Here is a 24,025-nt window from a genome sequence, read left to right as displayed (position 1 = left end):
CGCCGAAATCATTGTACGCACACACACACACACACAGACAGACAGACAGACAGACAGACAGACAGACAGACAGACAGACAGACAGACAGACAGACAGACAGACAGACAGACAGACAGACAGACAGACAGACAGACAGACAGACAGACAGACAGACAGACAGACAGACAGACAGACAGACAGACAGACAGACAGACAGACAGACAGACAGACAGACAGACAGACAGACAGACAGACAGACAGACAGACAGACAGACAGACAGACAGACAGACAGACAGACAGACAGACAGACAGACAGACAGACAGACAGACAGACAGACAGACAGACAGACAGACAGACAGACAGACAGACAGACAGACAGACAGACAGACAGACAGACAGACAGACAGACAGACAGACAGACAGACAGACAGACAGACAGACAGACAGACAGACAGACAGACAGACAGACAGACAGACAGACAGACAGACAGACAGACAGACAGACAGACAGACAGACAGACAGACAGACAGACAGACAGACAGACAGACAGACAGACAGACAGACAGACAGACAGACAGACAGACAGACAGACAGACAGACAGACAGACAGACAGACAGACAGACAGACAGACAGACAGACAGACAGACAGACAGACAGACAGACAGACAGACAGACAGACAGACAGACAGACAGACAGACAGACAGACAGACAGACAGACAGACAGACAGACAGACAGACAGACAGACAGACAGACAGACAGACAGACAGACAGACAGACAGACAGACAGACAGACAGACAGACAGACAGACAGACAGACAGACAGACAGACAGACAGACAGACAGACAGACAGACAGACAGACAGACAGACAGACAGACAGACAGACAGACAGACAGACAGACAGACAGACAGACAGACAGACAGCCAGACAGACAGACAGACAGACAGACAGACAGACAGACAGACAGACAGACAGACAGACAGACAGACAGACAGACAGACAGACAGACAGACAGACAGACAGACAGACAGACAGACAGACAGACAGACAGACAGACAGACAGACAGACAGACAGACAGACAGACAGACAGACAGACAGACAGACAGACAGACAGACAGACAGACAGACAGACAGACAGACAGACAGACAGACAGACAGACAGACAGACAGACAGACAGACAGACAGACAGACAGACAGACAGACAGACAGACAGACAGACAGACAGACAGACAGACAGACAGACAGACAGACAGACAGACAGACAGACAGACAGACAGACAGACAGACAGACAGACAGACAGACAGACAGACAGACAGACAGACAGACAGACAGACAGACAGACAGACAGACAGACAGACAGACAGACAGACAGACAGACAGACAGACAGACAGACAGACAGACAGACAGACAGACAGACAGACAGACAGACAGACAGACAGACAGACAGACAGACAGACAGACAGACAGACAGACAGACAGACAGACAGACAGACAGACAGACAGACAGACAGACAGACAGACAGACAGACAGACAGACAGACAGACAGACAGACAGACAGACAGACAGACAGACAGACAGACAGACAGACAGACAGACAGACAGACAGACAGACAGACAGACAGACAGACAGACAGACAGACAGACAGACAGACAGACAGACAGACAGACAGACAGACAGACAGACAGACAGACAGACAGACAGACAGACAGACAGACAGACAGACAGACAGACAGACAGACAGACAGACAGACAGACAGACAGACAGACAGACAGACAGACAGACAGACAGACAGACAGACAGACAGACAGACAGACAGACAGACAGACAGACAGACAGACAGACAGACAGACAGACAGACAGACAGACAGACAGACAGACAGACAGACAGACAGACAGACAGACAGACAGACAGACAGACAGACAGACAGACAGACAGACAGACAGACAGACAGACAGACAGACAGACAGACAGACAGACAGACAGACAGACAGACAGACAGACAGACAGACAGACAGACAGACAGACAGACAGACAGACAGACAGACAGACAGACAGACAGACAGACAGACAGACAGACAGACAGACAGACAGACAGACAGACAGACAGACAGACAGACAGACAGACAGACAGACAGACAGACAGACAGACAGACAGACAGACAGACAGACAGACAGACAGACAGACAGACAGACAGACAGACAGACAGACAGACAGACAGACAGACAGACAGACAGACAGACAGACAGACAGACAGACAGACAGACAGACAGACAGACAGACAGACAGACAGACAGACAGACAGACAGACAGACAGACAGACAGACAGACAGACAGACAGACAGACAGACAGACAGACAGACAGACAGACAGACAGACAGACAGACAGACAGACAGACAGACAGACAGACAGACAGACAGACAGACAGACAGACAGACAGACAGACAGACAGACAGACAGACAGACAGACAGACAGACAGACAGACAGACAGACAGACAGACAGACAGACAGACAGACAGACAGACAGACAGACAGACAGACAGACAGACAGACAGACAGACAGACAGACAGACAGACAGACAGACAGACAGACAGACAGACAGACAGACAGACAGACAGACAGACAGACAGACAGACAGACAGACAGACAGACAGACAGACAGACAGACAGACAGACAGACAGACAGACAGACAGACAGACAGACAGACAGACAGACAGACAGACAGACAGACAGACAGACAGACAGACAGACAGACAGACAGACAGACAGACAGACAGACAGACAGACAGACAGACAGACAGACAGACAGACAGACAGACAGACAGACAGACAGACAGACAGACAGACAGACAGACAGACAGACAGACAGACAGACAGACAGACAGACAGACAGACAGACAGACAGACAGACAGACAGACAGACAGACAGACAGACAGACAGACAGACAGACAGACAGACAGACAGACAGACAGACAGACAGACAGACAGACAGACAGACAGACAGACAGACAGACAGACAGACAGACAGACAGACAGACAGACAGACAGACAGACAGACAGACAGACAGACAGACAGACAGACAGACAGACAGACAGACAGACAGACAGACAGACAGACAGACAGACAGACAGACAGACAGACAGACAGACAGACAGACAGACAGACAGACAGACAGACAGACAGACAGACAGACAGACAGACAGACAGACAGACAGACAGACAGACAGACAGACAGACAGACAGACAGACAGACAGACAGACAGACAGACAGACAGACAGACAGACAGACAGACAGACAGACAGACAGACAGACAGACAGACAGACAGACAGACAGACAGACAGACAGACAGACAGACAGACAGACAGACAGACAGACAGACAGACAGACAGACAGACAGACAGACAGACAGACAGACAGACAGACAGACAGACAGACAGACAGACAGACAGACAGACAGACAGACAGACAGACAGACAGACAGACAGACAGACAGACAGACAGACAGACAGACAGACAGACAGACAGACAGACAGACAGACAGACAGACAGACAGACAGACAGACAGACAGACAGACAGACAGACAGACAGACAGACAGACAGACAGACAGACAGACAGACAGACAGACAGACAGACAGACAGACAGACAGACAGACAGACAGACAGACAGACAGACAGACAGACAGACAGACAGACAGACAGACAGACAGACAGACAGACAGACAGACAGACAGACAGACAGACAGACAGACAGACAGACAGACAGACAGACAGACAGACAGACAGACAGACAGACAGACAGACAGACAGACAGACAGACAGACAGACAGACAGACAGACAGACAGACAGACAGACAGACAGACAGACAGACAGACAGACAGACAGACAGACAGACAGACAGACAGACAGACAGACAGACAGACAGACAGACAGACAGACAGACAGACAGACAGACAGACAGACAGACAGACAGACAGACAGACAGACAGACAGACAGACAGACAGACAGACAGACAGACAGACAGACAGACAGACAGACAGACAGACAGACAGACAGACAGACAGACAGACAGACAGACAGACAGACAGACAGACAGACAGACAGACAGACAGACAGACAGACAGACAGACAGACAGACAGACAGACAGACAGACAGACAGACAGACAGACAGACAGACAGACTGACAGACAGACAGACAGACAGACAGACAGACAGACAGACAGACAGACAGACAGACAGACAGACAGACAGACAGACAGACAGACAGACAGACAGACAGACAGACAGACAGACAGACAGACAGACAGACAGACAGACAGACAGACAGACAGACAGACAGACAGACAGACAGACAGACAGACAGACAGACAGACAGACAGACAGACAGACAGACAGACAGACAGACAGACAGACAGACAGACAGACAGACAGACAGACAGACAGACAGACAGACAGACAGACAGACAGACAGACAGACAGACAGACAGACAGACAGACAGACAGACAGACAGACAGACAGACAAAAATTGTAAAAAAAATGTTATTTTGGTATATGTATACATCCATACGCATTTAGTAAAAAGGGCTTATTTTAATATTACAAACGGATACTCCAATTTTATTTATTTGTAAAATTTGTAATTTTGTACTAAAAAACTTACACTTTCTTGCCGATTCGTCTCTGCAGAATCTACATCCCGAATCGGTGGTAGCTTAACTTTTACACTCTACTTGAGTGAATAATGTGTTTTTAACATTCGTTAAGTATGCATTATGATATGACGAAATAAATGTTTTAATTTTATTTCAATTACCTTAATTTTGGTTCAGGAGGCGCTTCGAGTCCAAGTCTAACTTTCTCCTGTTCTTCTTTCCACGCTTCTCTCCTGCTCTGTCTTCTCAACTTCTTCCTCTCCTTCTTGGTGAGGAAGACTGGCATGTATGTCGGTTTTAATGGTTCCGCTAGAATATAATAATAAAATATACTCAGTTATAAAATTAGTTAACCTATAGACCAATGGATATTTAATATTTACACCAATTCGTTATTCGCCCAGCGTGGTGACTATGGGCAACACACAAGTTCACGCCATTCTTGGCGTGAACTTGTGGAGGCCTATGTCCAGTAGTGGACTGCGAAAGGCTGCTGTGATGATGGTGATGAACATATGAAATAAGGTATTCCCCTTTATAACTTATGATAACAACCGGGACGAATAGCTTAGCTTGCACTCCGAGGTCTGAAGCCGACTTACACTCGAGAGACAGCAGAGAATTTTGCTTGCTCAAAATATGGAGCAGCCCGACTGGGGTAGTACCTCGACCTTACAGAAGATCACAGCTAAATAATACTGTTTTCAAACAGTATTGTGTTCCTATTGGTGAGTAAGGTGACCAGAGCTCCTGGAGAGGGGGGATTGGGGATTGTTGCAGGCGTCTATAAGCTACGGTAATCGCTTACCATCAGGTGAGCCGTACGCTTGTTTGCCGACCTAGTGATATATAAAAAGACAGCAGAGAAGCAGCATTACATCAAAGCGAATTTCATCCTAACACAAAAGTAATTCTCCATCTTATTTCTGAAGTAAAACTTCTTTACGCTCGCCTGGTGGTAGGCGATTACCGTAGCTTATAAACGTCTTAAACACCAGAAATATCGCAAGCGCGTTGCCGACCCAATCCCCAGGAGCTCTGGTCACCTTACTCACCAATAGGAACACAATACTGCTTGAAAACAGTATTATTTAGCTGTGATCTTCTGTAAAGGAGCTAATGGAAATATGCCATATTTTTGTCGTCGTCTGGGCGTTTCTGCTTGTATCTTGTATTTCCAGACCCTCGACAAAATAGAAAAAGTTAGTGGAGGTAGTTGAGTGTGTGGCATTTTGTTTTATTGTAGTAAAACTTCTTTAAGAACGCTTGAATTGGGAAGTAAGCTGGTGAATGCGTGACAAAAGTGTAACGAAAAGTGTGATCGGGTGATGCGCACGAAAGTGTAGAGGAAGATACGTTGGAGCTAAAAAAGTTTTACTTCAGTTGTGTGGTCTAAAGCACACTCGTATTTATGTCCATTATCAGTGCACGATTGACTCGGGGAGTAAGCTGGTGAATGCGTGACGAGAGCGTTACGAAAAGTGTGTTCGGGCGAGGCGAACGGTAATTGAGAGGAAGACATAAGTTAGTGAAGATAGAAAGAGAGGGAGTTACGTTTCGTAAGTTTTACTTCAGTCGTGTGCTTTAAAAGCACACTCGTTTTGAATGAAATATTAATAATAATATTTGTGTTGTAATTCTTGTTAATATAATAAAAATATTGTATTATTGCATTTCAAATGTATGACTAATTTATTCCTATTAATAATGTATAAATTTATTAGTAGCTCAATTTATTTCCTTTACGGTCTCGCTTTCCTGTTGATGTGCGACAACCTATCGAGTGCGGCGGGGAGTGTTGTTGGTATTTTTGGTTAAAAGATCCGAAGAAGGAGTACTACAATCGATTATCTACCAGAGCAAGAAGCCAATACAAGTCTACTCATCATTACAGCCTATACAGTCCACTGCTGGACATAGGCCTCCACAAGTTTACGCCAAAAATAACGTGAACTCGTGTTTGTTACCCATAGTCACCACGCTGGGCAGGCGGGTTGGTGACCGCAGGGCTGGCTTTGTCGCACCGAAGACGCTGCTGGCCGTCTTCGGCCTGTGTGTTTCAAAGCCAGCAGTTGGATGGTTATCCCGCCACCGGTCGGCTTTTTAAGTTCCAAGGTGGTAGCGGAACTGTGTTATCCCTTAGTCGCCTCTGACGACACCCACTCACTACTCAGCAATTTTAATTATTTATTGAATGAATTATGAAGTTTGTCATTGCTGTATTTGATTTGATCACATTTGTTAAGTCACCCTGTACTTTGTTATAATAAACTTTTTTTCAGTAGTTCCTCATGGATATCGTCATATTCATTAACAAACAAGCTCTTCAACTTAATAATATTATTATAGATTAATTATCCTTAAAATATTCCCACAACTGTATAATAAGCAGTATGTTTCATTATTATCTCAAACCGCTTCCGCCTTCAAACGAATTCGTCGTATCTTTAATAATATATATACATATATAAAAATATTAACGCGATTATGTCAGTTCAATTCATTGTCAGCCTGTTGTGGTTTAGTTGTACGTAAAGTCGCCTAACCTATCTGTAGGTAGGGGAACGTATCCATATTACGTGACCTTTTCAGGGGGGGGGATACCACGCTTGGTCACGGGTGCGAGGGGGTGGTCTTAGATTTTCGTCACGTATTCAAGAATGTCTAGAAAAATCCCACGCTTTTCCGTGACAAACGTGAGCCAAAATATTTTTATCACGTTTTTTTTTCGTGCAAACACGAGGGGGGGGGGGGTATTAGCAAATATTACAGGTGGTCACCAAGAGGGGGAAAGAAAGGGGTTAAAGATTTGAAAAAACGGATCACGTAGTATGAGTACGTTCCCTAGTTGATGGTTCCATTCTACGGTCTATGGATATTTCTCTTTTGTCTGTGTGTAATAATTTGTATAACAATAATCTTAACGGGATAATTTTCATACAGTAATTAAAGATCGCTATCGGGTGTTTATGGCAAGCAGCTCATCAAAACATGGCGGAGAATTCCAAAGGTAAATATTCACAAGCAACAAATATTCGTATAAATATAAATATCTGCCCCAAACGCGTATCGTACCTACTACTCTCACCATCACACAATATAAGATTAATCCTAATTGATACATAATTATTATAAAACTTAGTCAAACAGGACAATTGAAATTCAAATATATAGACAAGCAAAGTCAGACGCTATAACATATATACAAAATAAGATAAACAGCGACTTTATTAACAGCAGATTTGATTGACTGTATTAACTGAACATTTGTGAATTTAACACCGGGAAGTACAAACGTTTCGAAAACAAGCGTAAAACAAGTGAAAAACAATTAGAAAACAATCGACAAAAAAATTAAAAATCAATTGAAATGCTAATATCACTCGTTCTTATAGCCGCGGTAATAAACATCATAGCCAAAAATCATAATTACAACATAAAAATCGAAAGGAAACCAGACTTCGACATACGTGTCAGAAGGGACACAGAAGAAAATGATTTGACAGCGGTAATTCGAGATGAATTTAAGAAGATTTTGGATGTGTTACTTAATCCACCGGATGGAAATGAGGTAAATGATATAAACTATGATTATGCAGATTTTGATGCAATACCAGACGGAATTGATGACGAGAATGGAGAAGTGATAGACGATAACTCAATTGTAAAAATTAAAAATGATCTTCGAACACAATTTTTAAGTGAACTCCAAAATGTCACCGAAAAATTTGAAGAACTTAAATCCGATTCAAAATTTACAACACATGAAGACATACGAAACAATGTTTTTGATACGCTGAAATCAAACGGTACCGAACTAAACGATTCAAATGATTTAAAAGAAATCATTGATTCATTGCAAATAATGATCGATGAATATAAATCAAGGGATATATTAAATCAAATTTTGGAAAATTGCAAAAATACATCACCATTTACTGATGATGAATTTGAAAAACTTTTAAATACCCTCAACTCTTTAGAAAATAACGCGGAAATGGATAACGAGATACGCACGCTAGATATTAATAACAATAAAGTTACACCTAAACTAACAGAAACAGAAAATCTTCAGAACAAAATAAAAAGAAACATAACTATGAAAGACATATCAATAATTAACAGATCGAAGAGACACATAACTAACAACACTGTTGTTAAATACATAGTAAACACATACAACAAAATATATAATTACTTTCGACCCAGTAACGAAAACGACAATAATAATTATGAACTGATTGACAACAACAGTGTCGAGAGAAGTCAAGCTTATAGTAATGTTGACATCAGCGTTGACAGCACTGTTGACAACACTGTTGTTGAGGATACAACAACAACAGAGACGATACTAGCTGGATGTATAACGTGTTTCAACTTGTGCCCGTCCGGTTATATGAGGTTGGGGTTTATGTGTGTTAAGAAACGTAATTGAAATCAATTATGAGTTTTTTTAATATATTAATTTATTTGTATATTGTGTATTTTATTTCTAACTTAATAAAATGTGATAGTATATCAGCGTAATATGATAATTGATACAGACTGTAACATCCCACAGCTGGGCCAGCATAAGCCTCTTTCTCGCTGTGATGATCGCTACCAGGTGTATATGATGACAACTGGGACCGACAGCTTAACGTGCTCTCGGAGGTACGTTGGGGAGACCCACAAGGACAAGCATCCAAACCGGAAGGTTGCTTATAACACTGGGTAAATCACCAAAGTTTGTAATGTACCTAATGTTGATATGTAAATTTTTATTTTATTGTTTAATATTTGTGCTACTTTAATTTTCTTTTATTATTGTTTTTTTTTTTTTTTTTTGTAAATATGTATATTATAAACATTTTTTGAATATCATATCAAAAATGGACCGCTCCAGCGGGGTTCGAACCCGCGTCTCCGACTGACCGTGTCGGCGCTCTAGCCAATTAAGCTATGGAACGATGTACCCGCTAGATCGAAACTTTTGCTATGATGATTTTTATTTTCGGTTTAAGCGAATTGTGGCGCCGTCTATAGTGAGTTCTTAGTTCGTTCTAGAGAGTATGTATATTATTTTTGACGTTCATTAAGTGTGTGTATAACCTTATGGCGAAATAAATGTTTTCCATTTCATTTCATTGTGGCCGATGCGCTAACATCGTCACTGCACCAGCAGGCCCAAAGCACCCCTTTCCCAAATTAATCCTCTCGAAGTGTATATTTACTGGAAAGAGCTAACATCGTCAATATACCTCCAGAGCCCAGATCGACCCCCCACAATCAAACCCTCCCCATATCTAAAGTAAATAACCCCGCTAAGTAAATACTCACTGGGGGGACGCAGCTGCTGAGGATGCTCCACCAGATTCGTGATGGCGGCCTCGTTCAGGTTGTCCACTATATCATCAGCTCCAACGTTACAGGCCTCGACCCTCGCGCTGTCTGTCTGCGTATCTGTTTTTGTGTCAGTCACATGTTCAGTCCGTTTCCTCAGGGCCTCTCTCTCCTCGGGCGTCATGAGGATCACGCTGTCCCACCTGTGGGCAATAACTTATTAGTGGTGATCATGAACGTGTAATCCGAGGCAAGGTGGGGAGACCACGAGGCTAACCGCCAAAACCATAAACAACATAGCAATACCTGAGCAGCCTCAACTACATAACACTAAATATAATTTACTAACTGAAATTTACTAACTAATATCATCAATGTATGTAGTTGAAAAAATAGTCAATATATTAGGGGATAGTTTTTAAACCATTCGTCAGATGTCGCTCATATTTATATGGGACGACATCACAAGCACCAGCCTTGAAATGAAAAAATAATCATCAAATCAATACACCCAGTAAAAGGGAAAAAAAATACATGGATAGATACATAGATAGCTCCTTTTATTTTCATACAACTAGGTCGTCAAAAAAGCTTACGGCTCATCTGATGGTAAGTGATTATCTCGCTTGAGCCTGTAATATCCCACCTGTAATATCCCGATGTAGGAGAAGGATCAGAGCTTAATCCATCCATGGTAAGTTACCGTAGCTTATAGACGTCTGCAACACCAGAAGCATAGCAAGCGCGTTGCCGACCCTACTACCAAACCCCCAAGGAACTCTCTACTTTACTCACAAAGGAACACAGCACTGCTTGAAAGCTGTATTATTTAGCTGTGATCTTCTGTAAGGTCGAAGTACTTCCCCAATCGGGCTGCTCCAGATTTTAAGCAGGATATATCCAGCTGTACCCTACCTTAGTAAGTAAGTTTAGATATAAATGACAAACTCACCACTCTATATCTGGAACTCTATCCGAGTCTGGTACATCGGCAGCTAATAAGGCCAGTTTTGTAGCCGACGATATCCCCGTCTTGCGGGCTATTTGAGATATCTCATTTTGTAACTTCTCCAATTGGGCCTGAAAATCGAAATTATTTTAATTTTTCACTATTTTTTTTTTTATTGTAGTGAATGACACGTGATTATTCAATTATGTTTTTTTTTTATTTTCAATAATACTTTATTTATTAATTGAATTTAACGATTTTTAATTTTTTACGGGAGCAATCGACATGGTTAGTAGTTGACTTTCATTTTTATTTTTCAAATTAGTTATCAACTTATTTTTAACCGACTTCCAAAAAAGGAGGAGGTTCTCAATTCGACTGTATTTTTTTTTTTTTTTTTTTTTTATGTATGTTACATCAGAACTTTTGCCCGTGTGGACCGATTTCGACAAATTTTGTTTTAATCGAAAGGTTTTGTGTGCCAATTGGTCCCATTTAAATTTATTTGAGATCTAACAACTACTTTTCGAGTTATATCTAATAATGCGTTTTTACTTGACGCTTTTTTCGTCGACCTACGTTGTATTATACCGCATAACTTGCTACTGGATGTTCCGATTTTGATAATTCTTTTTTTGTTGGAAAGAGGATATCCCTAGTTTGGTACCATGATAACGAAACTAGGATCTGATGATGGGATCCCAGAGAAATCGAGGGAAACTCTCGAAAATCCGCAATAACTTTCTACTGGATGTACCGATTTTGATAATTCTTTTTTTGTTGGAAAGGGGATATCTGTAGTTTGATACCATAATAAGGAAACCAGGATCTGATGATGGGATCTCAGAGAAATCGAGGGAAACTTTTGAAAATCCGCTATAACTTTTTACTGGGTGTACCGATTTTAATAATTTTTAATTTAATCGAAAGCTGATGTTTGTCATGTGGTCACATATAAATTTTATTGAGATCTGATAACTACTTTTTGAGTAATCTTTGATAACGCGTAGTTACTTGACTATTTTGTCGTCGATCTACGTTGTATTACTCGTCGATGTAATTGAAGTCGGTTTTTTTTTCGTTTGCGAGCAAACACAATTATACATATATGTTATATGAACGTACAGAATAGATATACTTAGATATATTTACAAATTCAAAAAAAAATATTAGGCCAACGCCAAGTGTCTTTAATCGGATGCGCTCATTAACATTAATGACATTAAAATTTAATAAAAATATTAGGCCAACGCCAAGTGTCTTTAATCGGATGCGCTCATTAACATTAATGACATTAAAATTTAATAAAAATATTAGGCCAACGCCAAGTGTCTTTAATCGGATGCGCTCATTAACATTAATGACATTAAAATTTAATAGAAATATTAGGCCAACGCCAAGTGTCTTTAATCGGATGCGCTCATTAACATTAATGACATTAAAATTTAATAAACATCTTGAACCTATAGTTCTTTCTAATTTTAACATTTAAACATAACAGATTTCGCTAAGGTTCAGGCACCCTACATTGTGGTCCTTCGAGTCGGATCGAACCAGCGACCTATGGATATAAAAGATATAAATAAAAATTAATTGTTCAATGTCCTAAGCGGAAAACTCGAGAATGGCTGGAACCAGTTCTATTAAAACTCCTTCCTTATATTCCAACTGTCACCCCTCCTCATATATCAGCCTCTTTCTCACCTTCGTCCATTCAGCCACTCTACCACACAACACTCACACAAGGGTGTAATGTAAGGAGTTCACTCTCAGCCACTACTACATACTCTGCTCCTTCCACTACTCAGCGCCACCCTCTCCTACGACTCTGTTCCCCCCTCACCTTCATCCTCAGCCGCTCCGCCATCTGGGTGAACTTGCCGGGCTCGTGGAACCTCAGCGCCCTCTTGCCCCTGGTGGGGGGCTTGGCGCCCACGCGGGGGTCGTGCCAGGGGGCGTCCACTGCGGGCTCCGGTAGCGTCCCACTGAGCTGAGCGCGGAACTCCTCGCGACGTTTCGCTCTGATGTTCGCCTGTAGGTGATAAGTCATTAAATATTTAATAATTCTAAATTCTCATTGATTGATTAATTGATTTAAATTGGCTTTCAGTTGTGCCAGTGGGGCACGGATTCCGCCAATGTTACGTAGAATGGAGAACAAACGAAGGACACGGTCGTCTGTTCCTATGGTAAGCAACTTAATGCTTGTGTTACAGGTAACACCCGACTGTTTATAGCTAAATCCTTTTTTTTTTTGATAAATATATATATATATGTACCCAGATTCAGGCGGGAAATGAACCCGCAACCCGCGGAGCAGAAAGCAGGGCCACTACAAACAGCGCCAACGAGCTAGTCAAAATCAATTCAATTGATTGGTGTGGTTGAGATAACAGTCTCAATTTAATTTTGAACACAGGTAAAATAGTCAGAATTTCATTGTTCTACTTAACCTCAAACAACACAAACATTTAGTGTCAAACTAAGACTACAGCTGTTAGTGACTAAACTATTACAAACTAATTACACTAGGACAGACACGTGATTTATTTATTTCAAAATATTTACAAAGAAATGTTGATTATTTTAAGATTTGATATAGTGGATTCGAAACATTTGGTATTATGACATTTATTATACGGTAACACCATTGGCTGGTTGCGAAGGCAGTCGTGGATTCGATTGCTGGCTGCCCATTCAAATATGCCATGTTTGTCGTTGTATAGGCATTTGTTCTTGTGTCTATGTTTCCAGATCCTCGACAACGTAGAAAAACTTAGTGGGGGTAGTTGAGTGTGAGGTATTTGTTTTTTTTTTCATTATCAGTGATTGAAATTAAAACAATAAGCTATTAATAAATGCTTAACACTCAATAATACTCCAAAGATACGAACAAGCAGCAGCTAGTTGTTATAATACTACGCCTGCTCACCATAACTATGAGACCAAGATTATTCAATTTTGTAAACTAATATTATTAAGATCCCCCCACCCATATTGAAGCTCCGATCCTTCTCCTACACGGAGAAAAAGGCCTATGCCCAGAACTGGGATGTTACAGGCTGAATGCGACCTCATATGGACAAGGGAAGATGACATACTTACCCCACACCCACTCCCTCTCCTAAAATTCTGAATAAAAAATTTATTATGGGGGGGAGGCCCACGCCCAGCAGGGGGACGTTACCTTGAGCGTGGGCGCCACGTGCGTGAGCTGCACGCGCTTGCCGCTGGTGTCCACGGTGCGGCCCTCGCGGTCCAGGATCAGCGGCGCCGGGCCCGCCGCGCGGTTACCTTGAGCGTGGGCGGTTACCTTGAGCGTGGGCGGTTACCTTGAGCGTGGGCGCCACGTGCGTGAGCTGCACGCGCTTGCCGCTGGTGTCCACGGTGCGGCCCTCGCGGTCCAGGATCAGCGGCGCCGGGCCCGCCGCGCGGTTACCTTGAGCGTGGGCGGTTACCTTGAGCGTGGGCGCCACGTGCGTGAGCTGCACGCGCTTGCCGCTGGTGTCCACGGTGCGGCCCTCGCGGTCCAGGATCAGCGGCGCCGGGCCCGCCGCGCGGTTACCTTGAGCGTGGGCGGTTACCTTGAGCGTGGGCGGTTACCTTGAGCGTGGGCGCCACGTGCGTGAGCTGCACGCGCTTGCCGCTGGTGTCCACGGTGCGGCCCTCGCGGTCCAGGATCAGCGGCGCCGGGCCCGCCGCGCGGTTACCTTGAGCGTGGGCGGTTACCTTGAGCGTGGGCGCCACGTGCGTGAGCTGCACGCGCTTGCCGCTGGTGTCCACGGTGCGGCCCTCGCGGTCCAGGATCAGCGGCGCCGGGCCCGCCGCGCGGTTACCTTGAGCGTGGGCGGTTACCTTGAGCGTGGGCGCCACGTGCGTGAGCTGCACGCGCTTGCCGCTGGTGTCCACGGTGCGGCCCTCGCGGTCCAGGATCAGCGGCGCCGGGCCCGCCGCGCGGTTACCTTGAGCGTGGGCGGTTACCTTGAGCGTGGGCGGTTACCTTGAGCGTGGGCGCCACGTGCGTGAGCTGCACGCGCTTGCCGCTGGTGTCCACGGTGCGGCCCTCGCGGTCCAGGATCAGCGGCGCCGGGCCCGCCGCGCGGTTACCTTGAGCGTGGGCGGTTACCTTGAGCGTGGGCGGTTACCTTGAGCGTGGGCGCCACGTGCGTGAGCTGCACGCGCTTGCCGCTGGTGTCCACGGTGCGGCCCTCGCGGTCCAGGATCAGCGGCGCCGGGCCCGCCGCGCGGTTACCTTGAGCGTGGGCGGTTACCTTGAGCGTGGGCGGTTACCTTGAGCGTGGGCGCCACGTGCGTGAGCTGCACGCGCTTGCCGCTGGTGTCCACGGTGCGGCCCTCGCGGTCCAGGATCAGCGGCGCCGGGCCCGCCGCGCGGTTACCTTGAGCGTGGGCGGTTACCTTGAGCGTGGGCGGTTACCTTGAGCGTGGGCGCCACGTGCGTGAGCTGCACGCGCTTGCCACTGGTGTCCACGGTGCGGCCCTCGCGGTCCAGGATCAGCGGCGCCGGGCCCGCCGCGCGGTTACCTTGAGCGTGGGCGGTTACCTTGAGCGTGGGCGCCACGTGCGTGAGCTGCACGCGCTTGCCGCTGGTGTCCACGGTGCGGCCCTCGCGGTCCAGGATCAGCGGCGCCGGGCCCGCCGCGCGGTTACCTTGAGCGTGGGCGGTTACCTTGAGCGTGGGCGGTTACCTTGAGCGTGGGCGCCACGTGCGTGAGCTGCACGCGCTTGCCGCTGGTGTCCACGGTGCGGCCCTCGCGGTCCAGGATCAGCGGCGCCGGGCCCGCCGCGCGGTTACCTTGAGCGTGGGCGGTTACCTTGAGCGTGGGCGGTTACCTTGAGCGTGGGCGCCACGTGCGTGAGCTGCACGCGCTTGCCACTGGTGTCCACGGTGCGGCCCTCGCGGTCCAGGATCAGCGGCGCCGGGCCCGCCGCGCGGTTACCTTGAGCGTGGGCGGTTACCTTGAGCGTGGGCGCCACGTGCGTGAGCTGCACGCGCTTGCCGCTGGTGTCCACGGTGCGGCCCTCGCGGTCCAGGATCAGCGGCGCCGGGCCCGCCGCGCGGTTACCTTGAGCGTGGGCGGTTACCTTGAGCGTGGGCGGTTACCTTGAGCGTGGGCGCCACGTGCGTGAGCTGCACGCGCTTGCCGCTGGTGTCCACGGTGCGGCCCTCGCGGTCCAGGATCAGCGGCGCCGGGCCCGCCGCGCGGTTACCTTGAGCGTGGGCGGTTACCTTGAGCGTGGGCGCCACGTGCGTGAGCTGCACGCGCTTGCCGCTGGTGTCCACGGTGCGGCCCTCGCGGTCCAGGATCAGCGGCGCCGGGCCCGCCGCGCGGTTACCTTGAGCGTGGGCGGTTACCTTGAGCGTGGGCGCCACGTGCGTGAGCTGCACGCGCTTGCCGCTGGTGTCCACGGTGCGGCCCTCGCGGTCCAGGATCAGCGGCGCCGGGCCCGCCGCGCGGTTACCTTGAGCGTGGGCGGTTACCTTGAGCGTGGGCGCCACGTGCGTGAGCTGCACGCGCTTGCCGCTGGTGTCCACGGTGCGGCCCTCGCGGTCCAGGATCAGCGGCGCCGGGCCCGCCGCGCGGTTACCTTGAGCGTGGGCGGTTACCTTGAGCGTGGGCGCCACGTGCGTGAGCTGCACGCGCTTGCCGCTGGTGTCCACGGTGCGGCCCTCGCGGTCCAGGATCAGCGGCGCCGGGCCCGCCGCGCGGTTACCTTGAGCGTGGGCGGTTACCTTGAGCGTGGGCGCCACGTGCGTGAGCTGCACGCGCTTGCCGCTGGTGTCCACGGTGCGGCCCTCGCGGTCCAGGATCAGCGGCGCCGGGCCCGCCGCGCGGTTACCTTGAGCGTGGGCGGTTACCTTGAGCGTGGGCGGTTACCTTGAGCGTGGGCGCCACGTGCGTGAGCTGCACGCGCTTGCCGCTGGTGTCCACGGTGCGGCCCTCGCGGTCCAGGATCAGCGGCGCCGGGCCCGCCGCGCGGTTACCTAGAGCGTGGGCGGTTACCTTGAGCGTGGGCGGTTACCTTGAGCGTGGGCGCCACGTGCGTGAGCTGCACGCGCTTGCCGCTGGTGTCCACGGTGCGGCCCTCGCGGTCCAGGATCAGCGGCGCCGGGCCCGCCGCGCGGTTACCTTGAGCGTGGGCGGTTACCTTGAGCGTGGGCGCCACGTGCGTGAGCTGCACGCGCTTGCCGCTGGTGTCCACGGTGCGGCCCTCGCGGTCCAGGATCAGCGGCGCCGGGCCCGCCGCGCGGTTACCTTGAGCGTGGGCGGTTACCTTGAGCGTGGGCGCCACGTGCGTGAGCTGCACGCGCTTGCCGCTGGTGTCCACGGTGCGGCCCTCGCGGTCCAGGATCAGCGGCGCCGGGCCCGCCGCGCGGTTACCTTGAGCGTGGGCGGTTACCTTGAGCGTGGGCGCCACGTGCGTGAGCTGCACGCGCTTGCCGCTGGTGTCCACGGTGCGGCCCTCGCGGTCCAGGATCAGCGGCGCCGGGCCCGCCGCGCGGTTACCTTGAGCGTGGGCGGTTACCTTGAGCGTGGGCGGTTACCTTGAGCGTGGGCGCCACGTGCGTGAGCTGCACGCGCTTGCCGCTGGTGTCCACGGTGCGGCCCTCGCGGTCCAGGATCAGCGGCGCCGGGCCCGCCGCGCGGTTACCTTGAGCGTGGGCGGTTACCTTGAGCGTGGGCGCCACGTGCGTGAGCTGCACGCGCTTGCCACTGGTGTCCACGGTGCGGCCCTCGCGGTCCAGGATCAGCGGCGCCGGGCCCGCCGCGCGGTTACCTTGAGCGTGGGCGGTTACCTTGAGCGTGGGCGCCACGTGCGTGAGCTGCACGCGCTTGCCGCTGGTGTCCACGGTGCGGCCCTCGCGGTCCAGGATCAGCGGCGCCGGGCCCGCCGCGCGGTTACCTTGAGCGTGGGCGGTTACCTTGAGCGTGGGCGCCACGTGCGTGAGCTGCACGCGCTTGCCGCTGGTGTCCACGGTGCGGCCCTCGCGGTCCAGGATCAGCGGCGCCGGGCCCGCCGCGCGGTTACCTTGAGCGTGGGCGGTTACCTTGAGCGTGGGCGCCACGTGCGTGAGCTGCACGCGCTTGCCGCTGGTGTCCACGGTGCGGCCCTCGCGGTCCAGGATCAGCGGCGCCGGGCCCGCCGCGCGGTTACCTTGAGCGTGGGCGGTTACCTTGAGCGTGGGCGCCACGTGCGTGAGCTGCACGCGCTTGCCGCTGGTGTCCACGGTGCGGCCCTCGCGGTCCAGGATCAGCGGCGCCGGGCCCGCCGCGCGGTTACCTTGAGCGTGGGCGGTTACCTTGAGCGTGGGCGCCACGTGCGTGAGCTGCACGCGCTTGCCGCTGGTGTCCACGGTGCGGCCCTCGCGGTCCAGGATCAGCGGCGCCGGGCCCGCCGCGCGGTTACCTTGAGCGTGGGCGGTTACCTTGAGCGTGGGCGCCACGTGCGTGAGCTGCACGCGCTTGCCGCTGGTGTCCACGGTGCGGCCCTCGCGGTCCAGGATCAGCGGCGCCGGGCCCGCCGCGCGGTTACCTTGAGCGTGGGCGGTTACCTTGAGCGTGGGCGCCACGTGCGTGAGCTGCACGCGCTTGCCGCTGGTGTCCACGGTGCGGCCCTCGCGGTCCAGGATCAGCGGCGCCGGGCCCGTGGCGCCGGCCGCCGCCAGGGCGCCCCCTGTACACACACGTCTAATATATAAAATTCTCATGTCACAGTGTTGGGGGTCAAACTCCTCCGAAACTCGCTCGACCGATTCTTATGAAAATTTTCGTACATATTTTTGGTCAGTCTCAGAATCGATCGTACACTATTTTTTTTATTCCACGCCATGGTCACGGAAGAACTCTTCGCATGCAACTGCGCCGAAATATCGGAGCCTCAAAGATAAAAGGTACATGGTATGAATCCCGAAAAAACGAATTCAAATAATGTTAAGAACCATGGAAATTTAAAACAACATACAATTTTTTGAACCCTAAGTTATAAGGATGGCTCACCACAAAATATATTTTATTTTTTTGGCATTTTTTTAATTTTATTTTCATGAATCTTAAATTTTTATTAATTGAGGTAAAACAGGTCCTAATGACCTATTTTACCTTCCACTGTTTTTTTTTTATGCAAATAGGTCGGCAAACAACGGCTCACTTGATAGTAAGCGATTACTGTAGCTTATAGACCTCTGCAACACCAGAAACATCGCGAACGCGTCACCGACCCTACCCCCAATTTCCCCACGAGCTCTAGCCACCTTACTCACCAACTGGAACACAATTCTGCTTGAGAGCGGTATTATTTAGCTGTGATCTTCTGTAATATCGAGGTACTACCCCAGTCGGACTGCTTCAGATTTTGATCAGGATATATCCAGCTGTCCCCTACCTCAGTTAAAGTTTATTATTTATAACTTTATTCGAAACTAATGAAACAAGCCTTCAATGGATGAATGGATTCTCTTTTAGATTTTTTAAACATGAATATTTTTAAATAACCATGGTATAATTACTCAGAACTATTAAAAGACACACATACCAGTTAATTTCCTCTGTATCCTGGCCTGGAGTTCCGCTATCTTCCTCTGCTTCTCCAACTCTTCAGCGGTTACGTGGGGTACGGCTGTTGATATAAAAAAAAAATTGTGTGTGATTAAGACCGCATGGCAGAATTTAAAGCTTCATTGCAATCAAGCAATCAAGCAATAACGCAATTTACGGCATAAGAATATAGCCACCTCCTCTCTTCCTGTGGGTGTCATAAGAGGCGACTGAGGGATAACACAGTTCCACTACCACCTTGGAACTCAAAAAGCCCACCGATGGCGGGATAACCATCCAACTGCTGGCTTTGAAATACACAAGCCGAAAACGGACAGCAGCGTCTTCGGTGCGACAAAGCCTGCCCAGCGTGGTGACTATGGGCAACACACATGGGTTCACGCCGCTTTCGGCGCGAACTTGTGAAGGCCTATGTCCAGCATTGGACTGCGATAGGCTGAAGTGATACTTTCCTTAAAGCACGGCAAAATAGTATTCAGATATTTTTTTTTTAAATATAATATTGAGTAGAAAGTTAGTGTAAAACACACCTGGTTTGGAATAGAGAACGGGCTTAATGACGCTGGGCGGTGGGATCACGTTGTTTTGCTGCATTTGGACTTTGATTTGCTGGGCGGTAGCGGCAGCTGCAGTTACGTTCCGAGGCTCTCCCTTCAGGGCGAGAAGAGCCCGCTTACGCTCCTCGATCTCCTTCTGGGCGTTCGCCATCATCACCTTTGGGGGGGTAAATTGATTTTAATTTTTTTTCCAATTTTAGGTTCTCCCTTCAGGCGTGGAGCGCTCGTTTACGCTCCTCGATCTCATATATCATTATTTTTTTTATAATTTTTCCAAATTTATGATTATATTTTAACCGAGTTCAAAAAAGAAGTAGATTACTCAATCCGACCGTATTTTTTTTAAAGTATGTTCGGGGATAACTTCGTCGTTGATGAACTGATTTTGATAATCCTTTTTTTGTTGGAAAGGAGATATCGCAAGGATGGTACCATGATTAGGAAACCAGGATCTGATGATATAATCCCAGAGAAATCGAGGGAACCCCTCGAAAATGGTAGAGACGACTAGTGCGTTTGTTAATTTTTTTCGTCTATTTATGTTTTATTACTTGTCGATGTAATTGAAGTCGGGTTTTTTCGTTTGCGAGCAAACACAATTATTATTATGCAGGTTTTTAGGTGTGAACTGTGTTAATATTCCAGTTTTTTGTAGTCATTAATTTATTTTTCATTTAGTTATATCATATTTTTATCAAGAACTTCCTATGAATTTTTCCGACTACTGTCTATTTCCTATGACAAAAATAGACTATAGACTGCTTATTAAAAGTACTAGTGTTGTGCGGATTTAGTAAAGTATTTGTGTTAAACAGTAAATGAGCAGTTCTCTAAAATGTAAAGAAAATTTGCCATTTATGAAAGCCCGTGGCTTAGTTAGGCGGGGGGGGTTATCATGCCCCGGGGCGCCAAATGGTGCGCAAAACAAAAAAATTGCTGGACATATTATATGGTTTTCGAATGGAGGGAGGGGCTAAAACGGTATTGTGACCCGGGCGCGAGTTAAGCTCGCTACGTCACTGATGAAACAGTAAGTAAAGCTTACACACTGCTACTAACATATGCATAATTCTTTTGTATACAATTATAAATAAATTAAAAATGGTTTTTTTTAATTTTCTATTTCAATTAGGAACTTTTTTCAGCAAGGCTGAAAATGTCAGTCAAATTATAGCTTAAATAAAATCAACAATTCAAGATTAACTTTATTTTTACATCAAAATTACAGTAAAACAACCTGTATTGTCTTGGTTAATTATTAAGAGATACAGTCATAACTATTACCTTAATTTTATCAGCACTGAGACCAGCCATCTTCGATCCAATGGTCTCCCCGTCCGGGAGTATTGATGGTATTTCTATTCCATTGTCTGCTTTTTTCTCCTTCTCTTCTTTATCCCTTTCTCTGTCGCGGTCACGCTTCTCATCACGAGATTCGTGCCTGTCGTCGTGACGAGATCTGGAAAAAAGGAGTACATTTGTTTAGCGTAATAAAAAATTTCTGTGCAATTCATGTATATAACACACAAGAGGCCATCCAAAAAATCGTCATACGAAATTTTACCATCTTGGACCTTTGTAACATTTCCTTCAACTCAATTCTCCCATTGTCACATTTTGTCATGCTAAGCAAAGACTGCTCTCCCCCTAATTATGAACGTATTTTATAGTCAACCCATTAAGTCATACCCATTAGTCAGAAATACTTCCAAAATCTTACAAAAATGTTCATAAAAATGTATATGTAAAAGGATGGAGTTATATTTGTTACTTGGTCCTTGGAACTATTTTATAAAATATATGTTAACGGCAGTGAGGAACGTCGGACGGGAGTGTTAACATCAAGGGCATCCCGTGACAAGAATCCAAGATGGAGTTTTCACACTCTCGAAAATGTAGATTTTTATAAACACATAATATTATTCAAACATTTATAGTTCTCCTCATCGTTTTCGATGACGGCGACCGAGGGAGTCATGACTAATTTCTCTGATGAGCCCTAATATGGCTTGCTAATCCACATTTAGTTTTAAATGTCCTAGTGCAAGTGCGGCAGTAAAGCTGACCCGCAAAGCTTTATGTGTAAGTATAGGAGGGTTTAGGTCTCTGTTTATTAACATGGCGTTTTGAATCAAGCGCTAGAAGTCGTTTTCTTCAAATGATTTAATTTTATGATTGATAGTAGATCGCCAAGATGACCTATTTAATGCGAGCTCCTCCCAGCTTTCGGGATCAATAGCACAAGCATTCAAGTTTCTTTTGAGCACATCCTTATACCGTAGATGTTGACCGCCGTGCCTTCGTTTACCCTCTGCCATCTCAGAGTAAAAGACCGCTTTGGGTATACGGCGGTCATCCATGCGAAGGACATGCCCACACCATCTCAGTTGTCTCTGGATAAGCAATACCTCCACTCCACACATTCCAGAAACTCGTAGGACCTCGGTATTTGGCACATGGTCTTGCCATCTGATCGTCATAATAGATCTCAGACATTTTAGGTAAAAGGTGTCAAGCTTTTTCACATCTGATTTGTACGTGCACCATGTTTCTGCACCATATAGGAGGATGGGAATGATTAGCGCTTTGTAAACAATAATTTTCGTCTTCAGTTTGAGATCATGAGACCCCCAGACACGACCATAGAGCCACCCAAAACAGGCAGCAGCGGCGGACATCCGCGCTGGAACTTCTGAAGCCAAGGTATTATCATTCCTGATATGATATCTTCACTAACTTATATCTCCCTCTCAACTTCAGTTCACCTCGCCCACACTTTTCGTAACACTCTCGTCACGCATTCACCAGCTTACTTCCAAAGTCAAGCGTACGTAAGGAAGCATTACTTCAAGATATAATTAAATAAAAGCTTCACACCCGACAGCACCCAGCAGGATCTTCTCCTGTGTCGGCAGTCAAGAAACACACAATACACAAGCACAAACGCCCAGACCATGACAAATATCTGTATGCCAAATACAAATGTTTGTCATGTGTGGGAATCATTGCTGCAATTGCAAGGGTAACAGACAGTGCCGTTAACGCTTCACCAACATATAATCAGTCTTAGTGCAGCTAGTAAAGAATTAAAAAGACAGTAATTGCAAGTAAAAGTATAGTAAGCCATATTTAATGTCCTTAAATTACCTTTTCGAATCTTTCTCTTTATCCTTATCATCATGTTTCCGTTTCTGAGTCTTCGACGTTGACACCAGCTCTTGTGCGAGGGCTATCACTTTATCTGCGAGTTTACTCGCTTTTTTGGAGTCTATGTGCGATGATATTCTGTCTATTATCTTACGACGCTCGTACCTGAAATAATGATATTACTTTTTGCGGATTTTTTAGAATATTTTCTTAATTTTTGTCGAGGTGTATATGTTTATTGTGTTGATAGTATCGTCTCATTATGTCTCTCTTTTATTAGGTACGTTGTAAAGTAAAATATAATGATTTTTTTTTTTACTTACCCATTAGTAAGACAGGAAGATACAGTGGATAGCAAAGAACTGTCCGATTTGCCGATAGTTCGGTAAATAGCACGGTCGAGGGAAGACCGTAAGTCTTCTACCTCCCTTCTAGAGAGTTGAAAAGCCATAGTTTATACTTAAATACTAAGAAAACTCAAATACACTTCCTACGTTATAGGTTATGTTTCTAATTGTATACATTAACGTACTTTCACGCACACGACACACATTATCTAAGATTTTAAAGAATTATGTAGGTTTATATTTATATTGATGTATTATTCGCACTAAAACGAAATATTTTACGTATTATTTGCATATAATTTTGGATTCTTGACGTAAATAATAATCAAGGAATCAGGGACAATCACAGGCTAAAATTATAGTTACACAGTTTATACTTTATAGATAACGAGATGTCAATCGATGTTTTTTTTTTTTCTTATATAAATAACGGTTTTTAGTTTTTACTTATTTTTTTTTCCATGTTGAAGCA

The 24,025-nt window shown here is 46.8% G+C and overlaps 1 protein-coding gene across 1 annotated transcript in view; it reads right to left on the bottom strand.

Annotated features, from left to right (window-relative positions):
* Positions 1-23,899, bottom strand: part of LOC123667048 (U4/U6 small nuclear ribonucleoprotein Prp3) — a 28,063-nt gene extending 4,164 nt beyond the window's left edge. The window contains exons 1-10 of the mRNA XM_045601051.1: positions 23,530-23,899; positions 23,207-23,371; positions 21,344-21,518; positions 20,033-20,216; positions 19,480-19,563; positions 18,500-18,621; positions 12,770-12,958; positions 10,930-11,057; positions 9,975-10,180; positions 4,817-4,964 (exon numbers count right to left, since the gene is read on the bottom strand). Coding sequence (XP_045457007.1) covers positions 4,817-4,964; positions 9,975-10,180; positions 10,930-11,057; positions 12,770-12,958; positions 18,500-18,621; positions 19,480-19,563; positions 20,033-20,216; positions 21,344-21,518; positions 23,207-23,371; positions 23,530-23,657 — 1,529 coding nt within the window. The 5' untranslated portion in view covers positions 23,658-23,899. The remainder of the gene's footprint in view (positions 1-4,816; positions 4,965-9,974; positions 10,181-10,929; positions 11,058-12,769; positions 12,959-18,499; positions 18,622-19,479; positions 19,564-20,032; positions 20,217-21,343; positions 21,519-23,206; positions 23,372-23,529) is intronic.
* Positions 23,900-24,025: the final 126 nt, after the last annotated feature.

The sequence above is a fragment of the Melitaea cinxia genome, chromosome 27 (genome assembly GCF_905220565.1).
Source record: "Melitaea cinxia chromosome 27, ilMelCinx1.1, whole genome shotgun sequence".
Lineage (NCBI taxonomy): Eukaryota > Metazoa > Arthropoda > Insecta > Lepidoptera > Nymphalidae > Melitaea > Melitaea cinxia.
The sequence above is the reverse complement of the archived record's forward strand: the minus strand, read 5'-3'. Positions and strand labels throughout refer to the sequence as shown.